This window comes from Zalophus californianus, chromosome 2 (genome assembly GCF_009762305.2).
Source record: "Zalophus californianus isolate mZalCal1 chromosome 2, mZalCal1.pri.v2, whole genome shotgun sequence".
NCBI lineage: Eukaryota > Metazoa > Chordata > Mammalia > Carnivora > Otariidae > Zalophus > Zalophus californianus.
The window spans coordinates 159,357,426-159,373,545 of NC_045596.1; the positions used below are offsets into that span (position 1 = coordinate 159,357,426).

A 16,120-nucleotide genomic window follows, 5' to 3' on the forward strand; every position below is an offset into this window, starting at 1 on the left:
GTCTTGCTAGAGAGCGTGAGGATGCCCGGAGTTACCCGGACAGGGAGGGAGAGTCCTCCTCACGAAGGGCCTTGCAGTCCTAAAGATGTTAGAATCTTGTAGTCCTGCAGGTGGTGGAGATGGTGGTGCAGGCCACCGAAGGGGCGGCAGCAGGTGGCACTGTGCCAGGTCCGCATTGCAGAAGGCCCACTCTCTGGTTCTGGTGTGGAGGGGTAGGGATGTGGTTCTGGCAGGTGACCCAACACAAGTCTGCCCAGAGGGCAGAGACCTGCTCACAGAGAGGACAGTGTGATTGAAGCAGAGCAGTGGCCGGGAGGGGAGAGGGGAGATGGAGTAGATAGATCTTTAGGAGGTGGGCTTCACTGGTGGCAAGTGGGCGGTTGGGGAGGCACAGTGTGGGACCTGGGTGGGAGAGTTGACCCCTCCAAGACTGTTCACATGGCCAGAAAGCGGTGATGCAATGGGAGGAGCGATGCCTAGTTGGGGCGTAGACGTGATGACCTTGAGGTGCGTCTCAGACTTAGAGGTAGAGATGCCTGTAGGCACTTTGTTCCAGGGTCAAGTCCTAGGGACAGTTTAGTCCTCAGTGCATTGGTGCTAATGGTGTGGGAGTGGGTGAGGTCACCCTGGGAGGAGGGCTGAGTCGGGGGCTCCTGGAACGCCAGCAGTGGGACCTGGAGCCAGGAGAACCTGTGCTGGAGCCAAGGGGGGTTTGGGGGGGTGGGGGATTGGTATGGGAGAGTGGTCTGCCGCACTGGGTACCCCAGGCCCAGGCTGCTGCCTCCTTCCAGGCTCTCCATATCCACTGCCTCTGTTCCCTTCCTCTTCCACATTTCTTTCTCTTGTGGTTTCTTTGTCTTCTCCAACCTCCCTCTTGCTGTTTTCTATTCTACATGTGAGATGTCAGTAGTGTCTGAAAAGGAGTTCTGGAGAAGTTAAGTTAGGACAAGCCACAGCCTGCCCCCAGCTCTGGGTTGTTCCTGAGAAGGCGGCCTTGGGATGTGAGGGGCAGCCCCCGAGTTCTCTGTGCCTACCTGCTCTCTCCCCCAACAGGGAATGCCATCCAGGCCTTTGGCAACGGCACAGATGTGAACCTGTCCCCTAAGAACCCCTCATTCCAGGCCACGCAGGCCCCTCGGGTGGAGAAAACACCTTCTTTGCCAGATGACCTCAGCGATAGCACCAGCCTGGGGACCAGCGTCATCACCACCTGCACATCTGTCCAGGTGAGGGGACGTGGCTCTGCAGCTGGGGAAAAGGAGCTGGGGGCAGGCTGAGGGCCTAGAGAAGCACCATGACACCAGAGGTGGGGGTGGGACATGAGCAAACTGGGGGCAAGGGGCCGGGTACGCGAGTTCCTCCCTTTGGATCGGGACCCCGAGGCAGGGAGGAGCTGTTGGGGGCTAGTTTTTTGTGTAGACCTTCCCTAGGCATTCACCTTACAAGCGTGAAGCCCCTGTCCTATCAGAGGATTGTGCTAGATGCCATGGGGCTCCAGAGAAATGTAAGGGTTACCATTACGAACCATCTGCTAATTACCAGGTATTGTACTAGCAGATTCTCTACATATTTCATTGCATTTTCACACAGTGAGGTGTTGGTCTTCTTGTTTTACTCACGGGAAACTGGCCCAGGAGGGTTAGGCAGCATAACCAAGGTCACACAGCTGGTTAGTGGAATAAGATTTAAAACCTACGTCAGACTCCAGAACCCATGATGTTCATTTGTTTGTCCATCTGTCCATCCATCCATCCACCTAGCATGTGTTATGTATGCGTTGTGTGCCAGGATGAATGTGAGATGCAAGGGAGACGCTGGTGAATGAAACGGACACAGTCCTGGGTTTTGTGGCCCTTATGGTCTTGTCTGGGGTCAAACAAGTCAACGAGCATTGGGCATGGGCTGTGGTCAGTGCCACGACAGGGGACACGTGTGGCACCATGGGGGCACGTCATAGGGCTCCCCACTCAGCCTTTCTCCCTGCTGCTGACTGCCCTCAGGCCTTCGTGCCAGTGGCTACGCAGGTTCTTTGCTTAGGAGGTTGGTTCTAGTCAGAACACACACACACACACACACACACACACACACACACACTCACACATATACCACGTACACTCACATAACACACACGCATACATACTCACGGACACTCACACAACACACCCACACACACACACTCACACACTCAACTCACTTCTCAGCCCTCAACTCACGTATACACGTTCTCTCCCACAAACTCATACACACACATACATACACTTTCTTTCACACACACACCCCTAGAACAGAGTGTAAAAGAGGACCTCATGCAGAATATCAGTGCAGAGGAAGGACATCAGCGAGATTGAGAGTGGTGGGGTACAGTGGGGGAGTTGGGCCCAGAGTTGCCAAGAAGGTTGGGGGGCTCTGAAGTACAGTTGGGGGGCGGGGAGAGCAGGGCCTGGCTGTGAGGCAGTGAGGACACGGGTCTGAGGGGGTGGCCAGCTCATGGCACCCACAGAGGGTGTACAGCCGTGAGACTGTAGCCGACAGTGTCCTGCCGTGTACTTGAAATATGCTAAGAGAGTAAACCTTAGGCGTTCTCACCACAAAAAGGGAAAGAGAAGGCAAATGGTAAAGATGTGGAGAGATGGATACGTTGATTGGCTGTGAATATTTCACAGTATATGTATACGTATCTTGGGTCATCGGGTTGTACACTTTAAATATATACAATTTTTGATGGTCAGTTATAACCTCAGTAAACCTGGAAAAACCCTCAGTGCCAGGATGAGGACTTGATCAGGGACAGGGCCTGGGGGAGGCGTTCTGGTGCCCTGGGACCCACTGTACCGTGGGAGCAGGTGTGGGTGCCCATCCTGGTTGGGAAGCCCACCCCCCTTCCCTCCGGGTGGGCTCCTCTGTGCTGTAACAGCTGACCTCCCAGGACCCTCGTGTCGGACTCAGGGTGGGCCCTTCTGTGCCCTGCACCCCTCCATGAGGTCACCCGTCCGGATCTGGGCTGAGGTGTTTCTGTCACCCTTGGGCAGCTCCTAATTACACTAGCCATGCATGAGTGGCTGCCAGCAGGGGCTCGGGGCCTGCTGCACAAGTGCCACCTCAGTTTCATGCTAGAGTGCTGGGAAGCTCGTTGGTCAGGGCTGGGCTCCCTGTCAGGTGACCAGGCGCCGCCCTGGCCCCCATGTCCGTCGGGGCACCCCCAGCGTCCCTGAGTCCCTCGGGGCCGGCTTACATGGGGAGATGTGACTCAGCAGGTGGCTGCTGACCTTTCCCAGGATGCTTGCTGTGACTCACCGTGGGTGTAGAAGAGTTCAAGGCCGTGGCCTCCTGCCCCCACTGCAGCCTGCTCAGGGCTTGATGGCTGACTCTCCCCCCCAACCCCCCACCCCCTGTTTTCCCTCAGCAGTATGCTAAACTGTTGCCTGGTTTCTTTTAGCCTCAGCCTGGTTTTCTGCAGACTCACCATCTGGAGGCTGGTCTTACACTTGGTTTGATTCCAGTGGAGTTAATACACGATCTGCAGCTCAGCTAATGTACAGGGAAATGCTTGTGCACAGAGCAGTACTCCATGCTTGCTGGGTGTTATGGACGTTGGTGGGGGGGTGGCTGGGCTGGCGAGGCCGACTGGCAGGGGGGTCCCCAGGCCTGGCCCCCGTGACCGCCCATTCACAGTCTAGTAGACTAAGTCACCGTGGGCAGGACAGCTGAGAATGGCCATTCCAGGAGAAAAGGAACAGATGCAGACCCTGGGGGGTGGGGTGAGGCAACCATCACGCCTGGTTCTCACTGAACCTGAAGGGGAAGGGCCCCTGCTTCTGTTTTCATCACGATCTTCAGTGAGCACCTACTACTCTGTGCCAGATGTTGGGAGTGCAGAGTGAATAAACCCTCCTCCCTGCCCTCCTTCCAGCTGGAGGCTTGTGTGGGTGGTTTGTCCCCTCCCCAGCTCGTACCCTCTCCCTCAGCTCTGCTGGCTTGGAAGGGCTCCGTGGTGGCCTTTGTGGAGGCTTTGGGAGTGACAGTCACCCACAGCTACAGAGGGGGGTCCCTGAGTGAGGGCAGAGACAGGAGGCTGAGGCCAGGGTGGGAGGGAGGGTGGGGGGGCTGTGCACCCCACACACCCCCTGGAGAGGGAGAGGCAAAGTCACTTTACTTATTTCTGTCTTCCTCCACATCAGTAGGCCCAGGCCCTTGGGGAAGCCTTTGGGACCCCCTTCACTGACCCAGAGATGGCAGCCAGTTGGGGACCCCACATAAGTGATTGAAACCCCAAAGGATAGAAGCTCGGCGAAGACAGTAACTTGTCCAGAGTCCCCCGCCCGCAGCTCCTAGACGGTCTTGGGTCCTCCTCCAGATCTGCTACCCTAGAGGGCTTTCCCATGGTGGGTGGCGGGGGTCTGCAGCTGGAAGAACTCTTGTCCACATCGTGGGGCTGCTGAGCAAAAACATGGGTGTCCACAGAGGAGCCAGGGGCTAGGAGGCCCCCGACTTGGCCCTGTGTCTGGGTATCCTGGATGCTGTTTTGAGTCCTGCTCTGTGCTTCCAGTCCTGACTGTAGCCCCTGCTCCAGGAAGCCCTGCCTGCCTGGAACTCTCTAGAACTTGGAGAAAGCATGGCAGGATCTGCAAAATGGTCTCTCCCTCTCCCTTCTGGCCTTGCCTATATGTGTGTACATACGCACACCCCTGCATGAGTCCCCTCCCTGATCTGAAGCCCAGCCATCCTGTCCCCTGGGGTAGGCCTGAGGGCTGTGGGGAGCAAGATGCTGGCCCGTGCACTTGTCAGTCCCTTGGAGCCAAGTGCCTGTCCTTCCTCTTTCTGCCTGGTGATTCCTGCTTGGATTTGCCTTTCGGGGTGTTCCCCCTGACTCTGCTCCTGCCTCGCCTCTCTTGAGCCCCCATCATGATGTGTTCGGCTCCCTCTTGCAGGTGCGTGTCCCTGAGGGACAGGGGCTGCCTCTCACCCTCTTTGTTGCCCTGCGTACCCTGGTGCTCAGTGCGTGGCACTGAGTGGGTGCTCCAGAGAGGCTGAGGGAGAGAACCCAGAGTCCCCAGTTCATGGGAACTTCCTGCTCCCCATTCTAGAACAGGCTCTGTGTGCGTTCTTGCTTGCAGGCAACTCTGCAGCTTCCCTTCTCACAGCTGCTGTCTGTGTGCCTGCCACGAGGGTAGGGAGGTGAAGAAGTCTTTCTGTGGAGGATCCATGAAGATTGTTTAGAAGGCTCTTCGGACACATGATGGGGCCTGGACCAGGGCGGTGCCGTGTGGATGGGGAGGCAGCAAGATTGGCAGTGGGCTCTTGCTTTCTCTGCTCATGGTTTGTTTCCAGAGTCCTTGGCATTCCCTGTGGTTTTCTCTCGGCCAGTTTGCAGGGACCCAGCAGATCACCTGGAGTCTCGCCTTTCCCCGGGGGCCACAGGGCCCTGGCCACATAGTCTCCTTTGCTCTTTTTGTCCCTGCCAGCCAGTTTTGGCTCTTACCCTTGATACTTCCCATCACATGTGGGGGCATTAGAAATGCATTTGGAGGGGTTGATGCAAGCCCTGCTCATCACGCACCTACAAGAGGCTCAGCAGCCCTCAGACGCTTCTGTCCCCTCCTCATGCTGCCTGCTGTCGGGATGGGTCTCTCTGCCCAGGCCCGTGGGCATCAGAGAGGCCTGGCAGTGTGTCCGACAGTTCTGATGAACTAATATGGCTCCTTTCTGAGCTTTGAAAGACTTGAATGCAGTCCTTGTTTTCTTCCTTCGCTCTAGCTTCCCTTGTAGTCGTTTATTTATTTGTCCCTCAGGACCCTCATTCATTTATTCAACATGGATTCTTACCGCGTGTGACTCTGTTCCAGGCTCCGAGGCTGCCCAGCTCACTTGGGCAGTACCTTGGCCCCATGCTGGTAGGATGGGCACGATGCATGCTCAGATAGCTGGGGGAGGAAGCTGTCGGCACACCAGGAAGACTGAGAAAGTGATGTGGGATCCAGAGGAGGGAGGGCTGCTTTGGACTGGGAGTGGAAGCCGAGGACCCATGGGCCAAGTTAACCCCACTGCTAGGCCTGGGAGAACAGGGAGGGCTGAGTATGTGGCGCTGTGGAATTGGAGTGGAGTGGGTGGGGGTGTCCGGGCGGAGGGGCATGTGGGAGCAAGGGCTCGTAGTCAGCATAGCACAGAACAGGTCCAGTAGGGAATCTGGCCTGCTACCTGTTGGGATAAATCAAGTTTTATTGGAACACAGTCACACCCCATTGTTTGCGTATTATCCATGTGCTACAGGCAGAGTTGCCTAAAATACTAACCAGGCCCTTTGCAGAAAATGTTTGCCTGCCCCCTGGTCTAGAGGAGCCATGGGCCCTGGGTTGGGTGAGAACACCGGGTACTTACGTGGGAAGGACGGATGTGAAAGCACTCTGATGAGCAGGCTGAGATGGGGAGTGTGGAAGGGCCGCTGAGGGCCTTTGACTGGGGACTGTGGTGGTGGGAAGATGAGCCCTGTGATCTGGGAAGGCCTCTACCTGGGACCGCAGGTAGACATTGGTTGGCAAGGGAGGCACACCTGCAGACCTGTTTGATCTTTGTCACCGTTGACAGTCATAGGTAGGCAAGACAGGAGGGCTGGATGAGGGGGTGGCAAGGAGTAGAGGGGCAGAGGAGTGAGTTACTCGGTGGGCCAGCCAGGAGGGAGGCGGCCAAGGACACTGAGATCTGGCGCTGGGGCCAGGAACAGAAGCGGAGGACACAGTGTTGCCATGGATGCAATACTGGGCTTGGTCCCCAGCACCTAGGCCAGACTGGTAGGGCCCTGGGACTGCCAGACCCAGCTTTGGGGGTGGGGACAGAGGTGGGCAAGGAAGAGGAGGAAGATAGTAATTCCTTCCAACTGCCTGGGCAAAAACCCCTCTGGGAGAAATTTCTAGAAGGATGAACTCTGCCTTTGCTGCCATTCTCCCTGTGTCTGTGCCCCTTCCCCCAGTCAGGTCTCCCAGGGCTACCTGCTACTGCATCTTTCTGGAGGCAACGTGCAGTGCAGCCAAGGGCACAAAGTCCCTGTGTTTGCCTCCATGTCAGAGGGGTTTACCATTCAAGGGTCTGCCCCCTGCTGTCCTTGCAGCCCATACCTGTGCCTTTGGGACACCGTAGCCCGCACAGTCCCTGAGCTGGCCTTGAGGAGAGCAGAGGCTCAGGGTTGGGGTGGGGGTGGGGCAGGGGCTGAAGCAACTCACCTCTGTTCCCCTAAACTTGTTCCATAGGAGTCCAAGAAAACTGGGTGGGATGGGCATCACGGGCAGCCTTAGGGGGCACGGCCTCAGAGGGCAGCCTGCAGCCCGGCGGATTTGGGGAGGGAGGCAGCCTCTCTTGCTCCCATGTTCTTTACTGGCGCTGAGGTGACTGTGTGGATGTTTATTTCTCTCACTAGGGCGCTAGCAGGGCTGTGACTCATTCTTCTTTGGAACCCCTTGCGGGAGCCTTGGGGGAAAGTTAATGGTGGGCGAGAGAGGCAGTGGATTTGAGTCACCGGTGGTTTTGCCATTAGGTAGTGGAACCTTCTCTCTGCACCTCGCCCATAGGCCGCTTTCAGAGAAGGTCAGCTGGTGGGCGAACCCCTGCCCTGCTGTGTGTGGCCATGGCTGGGTGAGGGCCTCAGGGTGGCCCCTGGGGAGATTGCTGCAGCCTTCACTGTCTGCTCTGTGTGTGCTGGAAGTCAGGTGCTCCTCTCCGGCTGGGGCAGAGGCTGCTCCTCTGGGGGTAGGGGCGGGGGAAGCCCCAGCTTCCAGCTGGCCCTGGGTTGCACCTGCCAGGCCCTTCCTGGGCCCTGCCTGCATTTCTCTCTCATAGGCCCTGCTTTAGGATACAAAGCTAAGCTTGGCTCAGCCTCGTGCCTCATGGCATTAAGGAGCCCTTACGGGTGCGCGGAGCCTTACTGTGCCATGCACCCTGTCCCGTGTAGTTGTCACAGTGGGCCAGTGAGGTACGTCGGTCTGTCCCTAGTTTACGGGTGACAAAACGGGCTACAGGAGATGAAGTGACTTGCCTGGCTCACTGGACGAACAAGGCTCGAGCCCAGGGCTCCGGCCTCTCGGGCTCCTCCTTCCTCAGGCCCAGGAGTGGTCCCGTGGGGTGGGCACCATGGATTAGGACCTTGGCTTGAGGTTTTATTATTTATCTGTGAGCGCGCAAGCCGGGGGGCGGCCGAGGCGGGGCGGGGAGCCCGACGCGGGGCTCCATCTCAGGACCCCGGGACCACGACTGAGCCACCCAGGCGGCCCATGGACCTCTGGCTTAAAAGGGACAGGCTGGACGGGTCTGTGAGGATAAAAGTCTGGGAGCTAGACCTCCGAGTGCCCGAAGGGAGTACTTCAGGACAGCAAGAGGACGCCCCGGGTGTCAGCGGGCGTTCGGCACACGTTCAGTGTCCGGCCGGCGGCCCGGAGCCCGCTGGACTGACTTGTCATTGGCTCAGAAGGGCTTAGGTCAATGCTGTGGATGATGGCTGCACCGTGGCTGACATGGGGCAGGGCATGGGTCCTGGCCCTGGTCTTCATGGAGGCCAGTCCTCCTCTCCCACCAGAGCCCCTGAGGCACCTGTCAGAGACCGCCCTGGGGTTGGATTGCCTTGGGGCTGGCCCAGGGAGCTGTGTCACTTTCTCATGTTAATGTGGGTCTGATGAGAGGATGGAGATTTCCCCCTCTGCAGCTCCCTCTCCTTCTCTGTTACCTTCTTCCTCCTCTGCGCCCTCCCCTCCTCCCTGTTCCTGCCCCCTTCTCCCCCTGCCCCTTCTGCTCCCACCTGCTCCCCCCATCACCCTCCCTTCTGTGTGCTCCTTGGCTCCTAGGGTGTGCCTCTCCTTCTTCTCTCTACTCTCTTCCTCTCTCACTGACTTCTTTCCTCCTCCTCCTACCCCCCCTTTTTCCTCAAATATTTGCCACCAGACCCCTCTCCTCTCTGCTTTTAAGAGGAGCCTGTCGAGTCCACTCACTCTGAGGGGCAAGTCCAGCCCCAGGCCAGTGGCTGCCGGGTGTCCACATTCAGATCTCACCTCCTCCCTGCCGGCTGAGCCCCTGGTCCCGGGGTGCCTGTGCTCCCCGGGCTTCCCCCCGCGTGGGGTGACCTGGGGCGCCACCCTCCAGAGCCAGCGATGGCCGCGCCTGTGCCGAGGACCCTCACAACTGGCGTCCCAGCACAGCAGCTTGCCAGGCCTCAGAGGTCACTTAGTTTAGTTGTCTTCTCCTACCTTATTTTTTTTTTTTTGAAGCTGTAGACAGACTATTTTTAAGAATCATTTTTGTGTATAACTCCAACATATAAAACCAAAGCAGACTCGCTTTGGTTGGAATGGGGGTGAGGACGTTGAGCCTGACTCTGCTTCCACGCAGGCTGCATAGTTAGTGACACTGGGTGGAGGGGGCACACCGGAAGAAGACCTGTGTGGAGGGGACAGAGGCCTGCCAGACCTGGAGGCAGAGACAGTGGGGAGAGAATGCCAGGAGAAGCGGGGGCGGGGCCACGTGGTGCATGATGGCACAGATGCTGCGTGCGAGTTGCTCAGAGGGGTGCCTGAGGGTGGATTGCTGAAGAGGAGGGCAGTTGGATGGAAGACCGTGGTGACAGCACAGCCCCTAGGCGGAGTGGGCAGGCTCTGTCCCGCAGTGGCGTCCCACCGCCCTGGCTGGAGCTGCGCTTGGCGGGGTCGGTAGAATCCAGTCCTTGGGTTCCAGAGGGTCCTTCTGCCGGGGCAGAGGTGGGTGGCTTGGCCGGGCTGGATCTTGGCCCCTGAAGTCACTGACACCATAGGCTTGGACGAGATCTTCCTAGGTCAGGCCCCGGTTCCATTCCTGTTGTGCTCATCGTCACTGTGCTCACGTCTCCACCGTTGGTAGAGACTTTGATTTTGGCTGGCCTCTGCGTGACAGCTGGGGCCTTGTTTGGCTGACCAGATGCCCTGGGTGGTAGATTGCCTGTGATGTTTAAGGGATTATTGATACTTCTGGCCAAGAGCAGTGATTTAGGAATAATTTCTTGGGTTTCCCGGTGCTTTTGGTGGCCAGATTCCCCGCAAGTGCCTTGGGAACCAAGCCTTTCAAAGCCAGGGTAGAAACACCATGTCCCCCAGCTGGTTCCCATGGATCATTTTTGTGACGGTAACAAAGGACGGTTCCTCATGCACACCCTCTGGTCCCACATCCGAGTGGTTATGCCAGGAATAGAGAACCCTGGAATCATCAGCAAGCCAGCGTTCCTTTCTCATTCCTCGCCTTGTCCCCCGAGCTCCCAGGTGCCACCCATCTGTTCAGGGAAGACTGGCCAGCACCTGGCCCTGTTGCCCGATGTCTTCCAGTGGCAGACATAACTAATCAATTACAGTTCTCTTCCCCACAAGCCCAGACAAGGGCTTAGGAGCTTTTTGGAGCTGGCACTTGGATCCCCGTTCTGATCTATGACATTCATTCATTGATTCATCCTTTTATGCATCTAGGAAAGCATTTACTGAGCTGATGTTACGGGCCAGACACTGCCCAATGCAAGGAAAAGAAGCCATGGTCCCTGCCTCGTCAAGAGGAGCTCTGAGCATAGTCGACAGACATGCAAATGGCTTCTTACTACATAATGCCTTAAACTGGGGGGCAGAGTTAGCAATCTCTTCTCCAGGAGCCCAGGGGAGACAGGACCTAAGTGCTGATGGTGTGAGAAGCTGCCTGGGATTCAGCCAGCATCTTCTCATGCACCTTGTGCTTAATGATGTCAGTGGTGGGTGGCAGGGCCATGAAATATTTGGTCTCATTTGAGTCGTGGGACAAAGTCGGCCAGAGAGCCGGCTCTGGTGGCCCGTCCTTACTAGCACCTTCTCTTCCACAGGAACAGGGGCTGAAGGCCAATAACTCCAAAGAGTTAAGCATGTGCTTCACAGAGGTGAGTGAGGGGCAGAGTGGGGGGTGGGTGCAGGGTCCGGAAGGGGGTGTTTCTCGGGTAAGTCTCGGACTTGGAGCCCCCGGATGCCATTGCGTGGGCTGGGCTAGTTGAGCTTCTGACCCACCTAGATCGGGGTGGGCACTCACTCCTGGGGGTGCAGGCAGGGCTGTACCCGGGGCCCTCGGCTGTCTCCTTGGGTGAGACACAAGCAGCTGCTCGAGCAGAGGCTCTCTCAAGCCTTCCTGTCTCTTCATAACACCTGTCCTGAGCACCTGCTCTATGCTGGTTTTGTGATATTGAAGAGAGAGAGAGATGGAAAAAGACACAGTCCCTTCCTCGAAGGAGGCCCAACACAGGAGTGTATCTTTGACTACATCTATAGCGTGTGTGTAGGTATTTATATATGTATAAAAAGGAAAGAAAGCATAAGCTTCTCGAGGAGAGAGTTCAGACAGAGATGGGCAAGGAAGCTTCATGGAGCAGAGGGATTCAAAGTAATTTAGGAACAGGAAGAACAGAGCTTCTCCCCCCTCTCCTCTCAAGAAGCAGGTGCTTGGTGGACCCTGGGAACTTCTCCTTGAGATCTTAGTACCATGGCCGTCCTCCCTGGTCTGTGTCCATAGACCCCCTTCCTCACTTGGCAGCATCAGCCCCTTTTCCTGGGGACTGCTGCCCTGGCTCCCGGAGCCCAGGGCTCGGCTCAGCCCCGTGGAAGCCCAGCTTCGTCTCCAGGCGAGCAGAAAGCAGGGCGCCCTGGGTGGGCCAGGAGGGCAGGGGCTCGAGGACTCTCCTTCTTGAGTCCTTTTCTTTGCCTGACCCCAGGCCTGCCGACTCATTTGGTTTTCTGTCTCTCGTTGTGTCTTTGTTTCTGTCCCCCCTTGTGCCATGGCCGCAGCTCACGACCAATATCATCCCAGGGAGTAACAAGGTGATCAAACCTAACTCAGGCCCCCGCAGAGCCATACCGTCGGCTGCCTTGACCGCTGTCTCCTTCCTGATGCTGAAGCTGACCTTGTAGGCTCTGGGAACCATGTCGGGAGATTTCTGGAAACTACACAGATGAGAACACCCGCCTGGCAAAATGGAAACACACACAGACACACACACACACACACCTTGCAAAAAAATTTTTGTCCCCAACCTTGTCTCTGAACCTGTCTCCTCCCAGGTTTCTTCTCTGGAGAAGTTTTTCTAAACCAAACAGACAAGCAGGCGGGCAGCCAGAGAGCTGGCCCAGAGGTCCCTCGGCAAGGGAAACCCAGTGCTGAGGAAGGGGGCGAGGGTCTAGAAATGCCCTTCATTTTCTGCTGGTGTTTTCCTCTCTGCATCCTGCTGACATAAGAGACCAAGATGACAGCCCTGCAGCCCAAGGGACTTGTGGCTGTGCTGATGCGGACTGGGGGCAGCCAGCCACCCACTCCAGGGACCTGTGGGGGGCCTGGCAGAGGGCATCGGGCAGCGGCGCAGGGAGGCTGGCTGCTGGGGGTCCAGCCGGGTACCTTGGTATCCCCACTTGGCTTTGAGGATGGAGTTTATTTCACCCTCTCTGTCTGGGTTGAGTGGGTCTGCGTCTGACCTGGGAACCCCCAGCGATGCCTGTGGAGGGTGTGGCACCGGGCTCCCCGACTGTGGCTGGAGGCAGGGCTGGGGCCGGCTCCAGGGAGCTTGGGGGCTCAGCCCTCCCAGGACATCCCCTTGGGCAGAGGGAGCAAAGCTTGGGCACCAGCTCAAGGCTGATGCTTCCTCCTCCGTGGCAGGAATTTTGAAATCAAAGAGAAATGATCCTTTGTTGGCCCTTTTGGTTTCTTGTGGGTCCATTTGGTGGGTCTCCCCCCTCCCCCGCCCCAGGGAAAGGGGTCCCCGAGGCGGCAGAGAAGAGCCTGGTGGGACTCCTGCTGGTGCAGTGCTCTGGGGGCTATGGCTCCCTCTTCCTCTTTTCCACATTCTCTCATTTCCCAGACGAACGCCAACCGTATGTACGTAACGCGACTCTTTTCTCAACATATATGTATATACACATCCGTATACATATATCGTGTGGTTTCCCGTTTTTTCCTTTTTTTAAGAAGCAGAACTATGGAAATAATACCCCCACAGATGAGCGAAAATGTATTATTGTAAAGTTTATTTTTTTTAATAATGTTGTCTATAATGGGAAAAAAAACGGAGATTGCCTTCCTGTGTCTCTGCCCCCGTTGGGCTGACTGGGCTGTGGAGGGGGGTTCCTGATCCGTATTCATACTTAGCCAAGGCTCCAATAAACATACTAGGAAGCAGTTTGCCTTCTGCCTCACTCCGGGCGTGCTTTCTCCCCCTATTTTGTTCTTGGCCCAGTGCCACCTCTTGGCCGCTTACCTGGGCTCTTGACGGGCCTTGGGGACAGTGTGTGTTACGTGTGCGTGCACACGTGTCTCCATCTGTCATGTGTCTTCGGTGGGGGTGAGGGAGCTCTTTTAGGAGATGATTTTCCACTTGGTGCATCTCGGCATCCCGGCTCTGCTGAGCCTGCTGGGCCCTTCTTCACCCATCCTCTCCTGCCCCCCATTACCAATCAGTGCCAATGTCCCTTGGACCCAGCCTTGACGAGAAAGAAAGCAGCCATGGGGTTGGAGGACCAGGAGACAACTTGACCTTGACGCCTCGGGTCTGTTTGGGTTTTAAGGCTGCCTGGGTGGTCCTATTAAGTGGCCCTGTTGGTGTTACGTAGAGTGAGGTGGTATATTCCCAGTGGGACTCCTGGTTTATGTAAGGTATGTGATTGAGAAGGCAGGGACCCGGCCTTCTGGATCCCGTCAGAAAAGGAAGACGACTGTGGTCCATCTCTTCTTCTCTTTTTCTCCGTTTACTGCCCAGGCTCCACCTGGACCCTGGGCCTGCCATATTCTCCTGGAGAGATTCTCCCTGGAGAAGCCTGGGAGGATGCCTGCTGGCTGAGTGTGTGCACGCACCCCCACATGCAGGCTTGTGAGTGTTCGCATGCACATATGCGTGTGTGCACAGGGCGGGGAGGGAGGAGGGAGACTGCCACGTGGGGGGGTGTTCCCACTGTCAGGGCTGCATGTGATCCCATCCTGTCACCACCGGGAGATGAGATGCTGTTTTTCAGTCTCCCGATTCTGGGTTCCCCCAAATGGCTCTTGGTTCCAGTTGCAGAGACACTGGCCACCATTGGCTTATGGTGGTTATGAGTGTGATGTACGTGTTCCAGCCTGTGCCTGGAGGGACGGTGCACCAGCCGGCTCTCTTCCCCAGCCACCACTGGCCTTACTCCGGGTAGAGGTGGCTGTGGAGTTTACTTGGGAATCTGTGTTCTTTGTGAACAGCGAAGACTGGTTAACTTAAAAGGCTTTGGGGAGGAAAGGCTCACAGAATCAGTGGAAGGTGGGGGGACCAGGGGGTGCTGGGGCAGGAACCAAAGGACGTCTGAAGGGACAGAAGGCATGATCTACAGGGTCAGCATGCTGCTGCCTCTTGGATGAACGACCAGCAACTGTTGTCCAACTGGCTGCACTGGGGCCTTGTGCCTACCTCCTGCCATACTTCGGTGGGACAGGACAATGTCTCATGTCTGACATTCCTAATGTGGTTTAAGCCCTTGGCTTGCGTAATGAAGGAGAGAAAATTTCCCAAAAGGAAATGGAAGTGCCATTAGGAAGGAGGCATGGATGTGGGGCAGATTTACTGTGCCTTAAAACCTCTCCCTATCCAGGTATCACATAGCTGAAGTTTTATTATTAAATATTCATTCCTTTGGTTGAGATGATTCCTGTTCTCTGTGCTCCTCTCAAAATATGTAAATAACACTGGGAGGAATAAAATGCAATTCCCTTAATGCTAATTAGGTTAATGGTTTGAATGAATCTTAGTTAACATTAAGACATTTGGGCCTAGACATTGAGATTGGGCTTGGGGGACAGTTAAGTGAAGAGCAGGAACGGAATCAAGAGAAGATTGGTAGGGGCTCCGGAGATAGAGCTGAAATTATTTTAGGGTTCTTCTGGGGAGAGTCAGCTGCATGAAGTATAGGCTTACTGTGCCTTTACCCGGTCAGCGTAGTCTGTGCAATGTGCTTCGCTTGCCACTAGCCCCTTGGGGATTCCTGATCTGGGGCATGCATCTATCTGCAACTAGGCCCCATACCTTGTCGAGACCGAGACCACATAGGAATGCTTTTCCCCTCCCTGGGGAAGCTTCCAGCCTGGGACAGTTTTGCTCAGTCAAGAACCCAGACATCTGCTTCCTGCCTGGCTCATGCCCTGCTGCCGTCCTCTAACTAACGTAGCTGGGACTGAACTGAAGGCCCAGTGGAGACCTATGATGGCAGTGGACTCAAGAAGGCCAGTTCAGGATCACAGAGGACTCCGCGTCAAGTGAGCTGCGCCCGGGTCCTGAGCTGACCTCAGTGGCAGGCTGCATAGCTGGACCTCTGCCTTGTTCTGAGACCAGATGCAGGGTCATTATCAGGTCCCTGCATCCCACATCCCACACTTGCCTTCATAACCTGCTTGCCAACATGGGTTTCGCAGGACCGAGCCCAACCCTGCTGTCTTGAGTCCTTTTAAGACACAAGCCCTGACTCCATCCTTAGGCCCTAGCTGGGTCCTGCGGTCTCCACCAGACTTTCTTGATGCCAAGCTTCTCCAGGGCTGCCCGGGTGGTCAACTGTCACCTGTGTCCTGGCTCCTGCCCACCCCCTATGCTAGTTAACTGCTGGTCACTGGGCTCCCAGGGTCCGACGGTCCACCTGTAATGGCTTAACTTCATGCCCAAGGGCCTCATGGGGGGTGGTGTGCATGTACACGAGCGTGTGTGTGCCTGTCCCTATTTCCTAGCCCTGTCCCAGGGACTGCCAAATGCCTGTATAAGACAAAGACTTGCCTTTCCTCACATACGCGCAAAGCCCCAGTGTTGCCTGGTGTGGGGGAAATGCTTTGTCAGCCTTTTCTAACTTGTGAAGTGAGTTCAAGCTCGGTCTTCCCTCTCTTGTAGGCTAGGACACCAGGGGATAAAAGTGGCCACACACTCCGTGTTAGTACTAGTAAATGTATTCATAGCCTGTTGCCCATTCTCTTAAAGTCTCAGTGGGGCGTAGATATTTTTTAGAAATAGATTTAATTTTTTAAGGAAAAACCAAAGTCATTTGGAGCCAAAACTGGTAAAAAGTTGCTATCAAAGTGGTGGGTTTAAAAAGGCTGGTTACCGTCATCTTGTTCAACCTTG

General features: G+C 56.2%; 1 protein-coding gene across 1 annotated transcript in view; it reads left to right on the forward strand.

Moving 5' to 3' along the window:
- The window catches only part of GFRA2 (GDNF family receptor alpha 2), an 81,927-nt gene extending 68,757 nt beyond the window's left edge, over nt 1–13,170 (forward strand). The window contains exons 7-9 of the mRNA XM_027598824.1: nt 1,054–1,226; nt 10,847–10,900; nt 11,796–13,170. Coding sequence (XP_027454625.1) covers nt 1,054–1,226; nt 10,847–10,900; nt 11,796–11,918 — 350 coding nt within the window. The 3' untranslated portion in view covers nt 11,919–13,170. The remainder of the gene's footprint in view (nt 1–1,053; nt 1,227–10,846; nt 10,901–11,795) is intronic.
- The last annotated feature ends 2,950 nt before the right edge of the window (nt 13,171–16,120 follow it).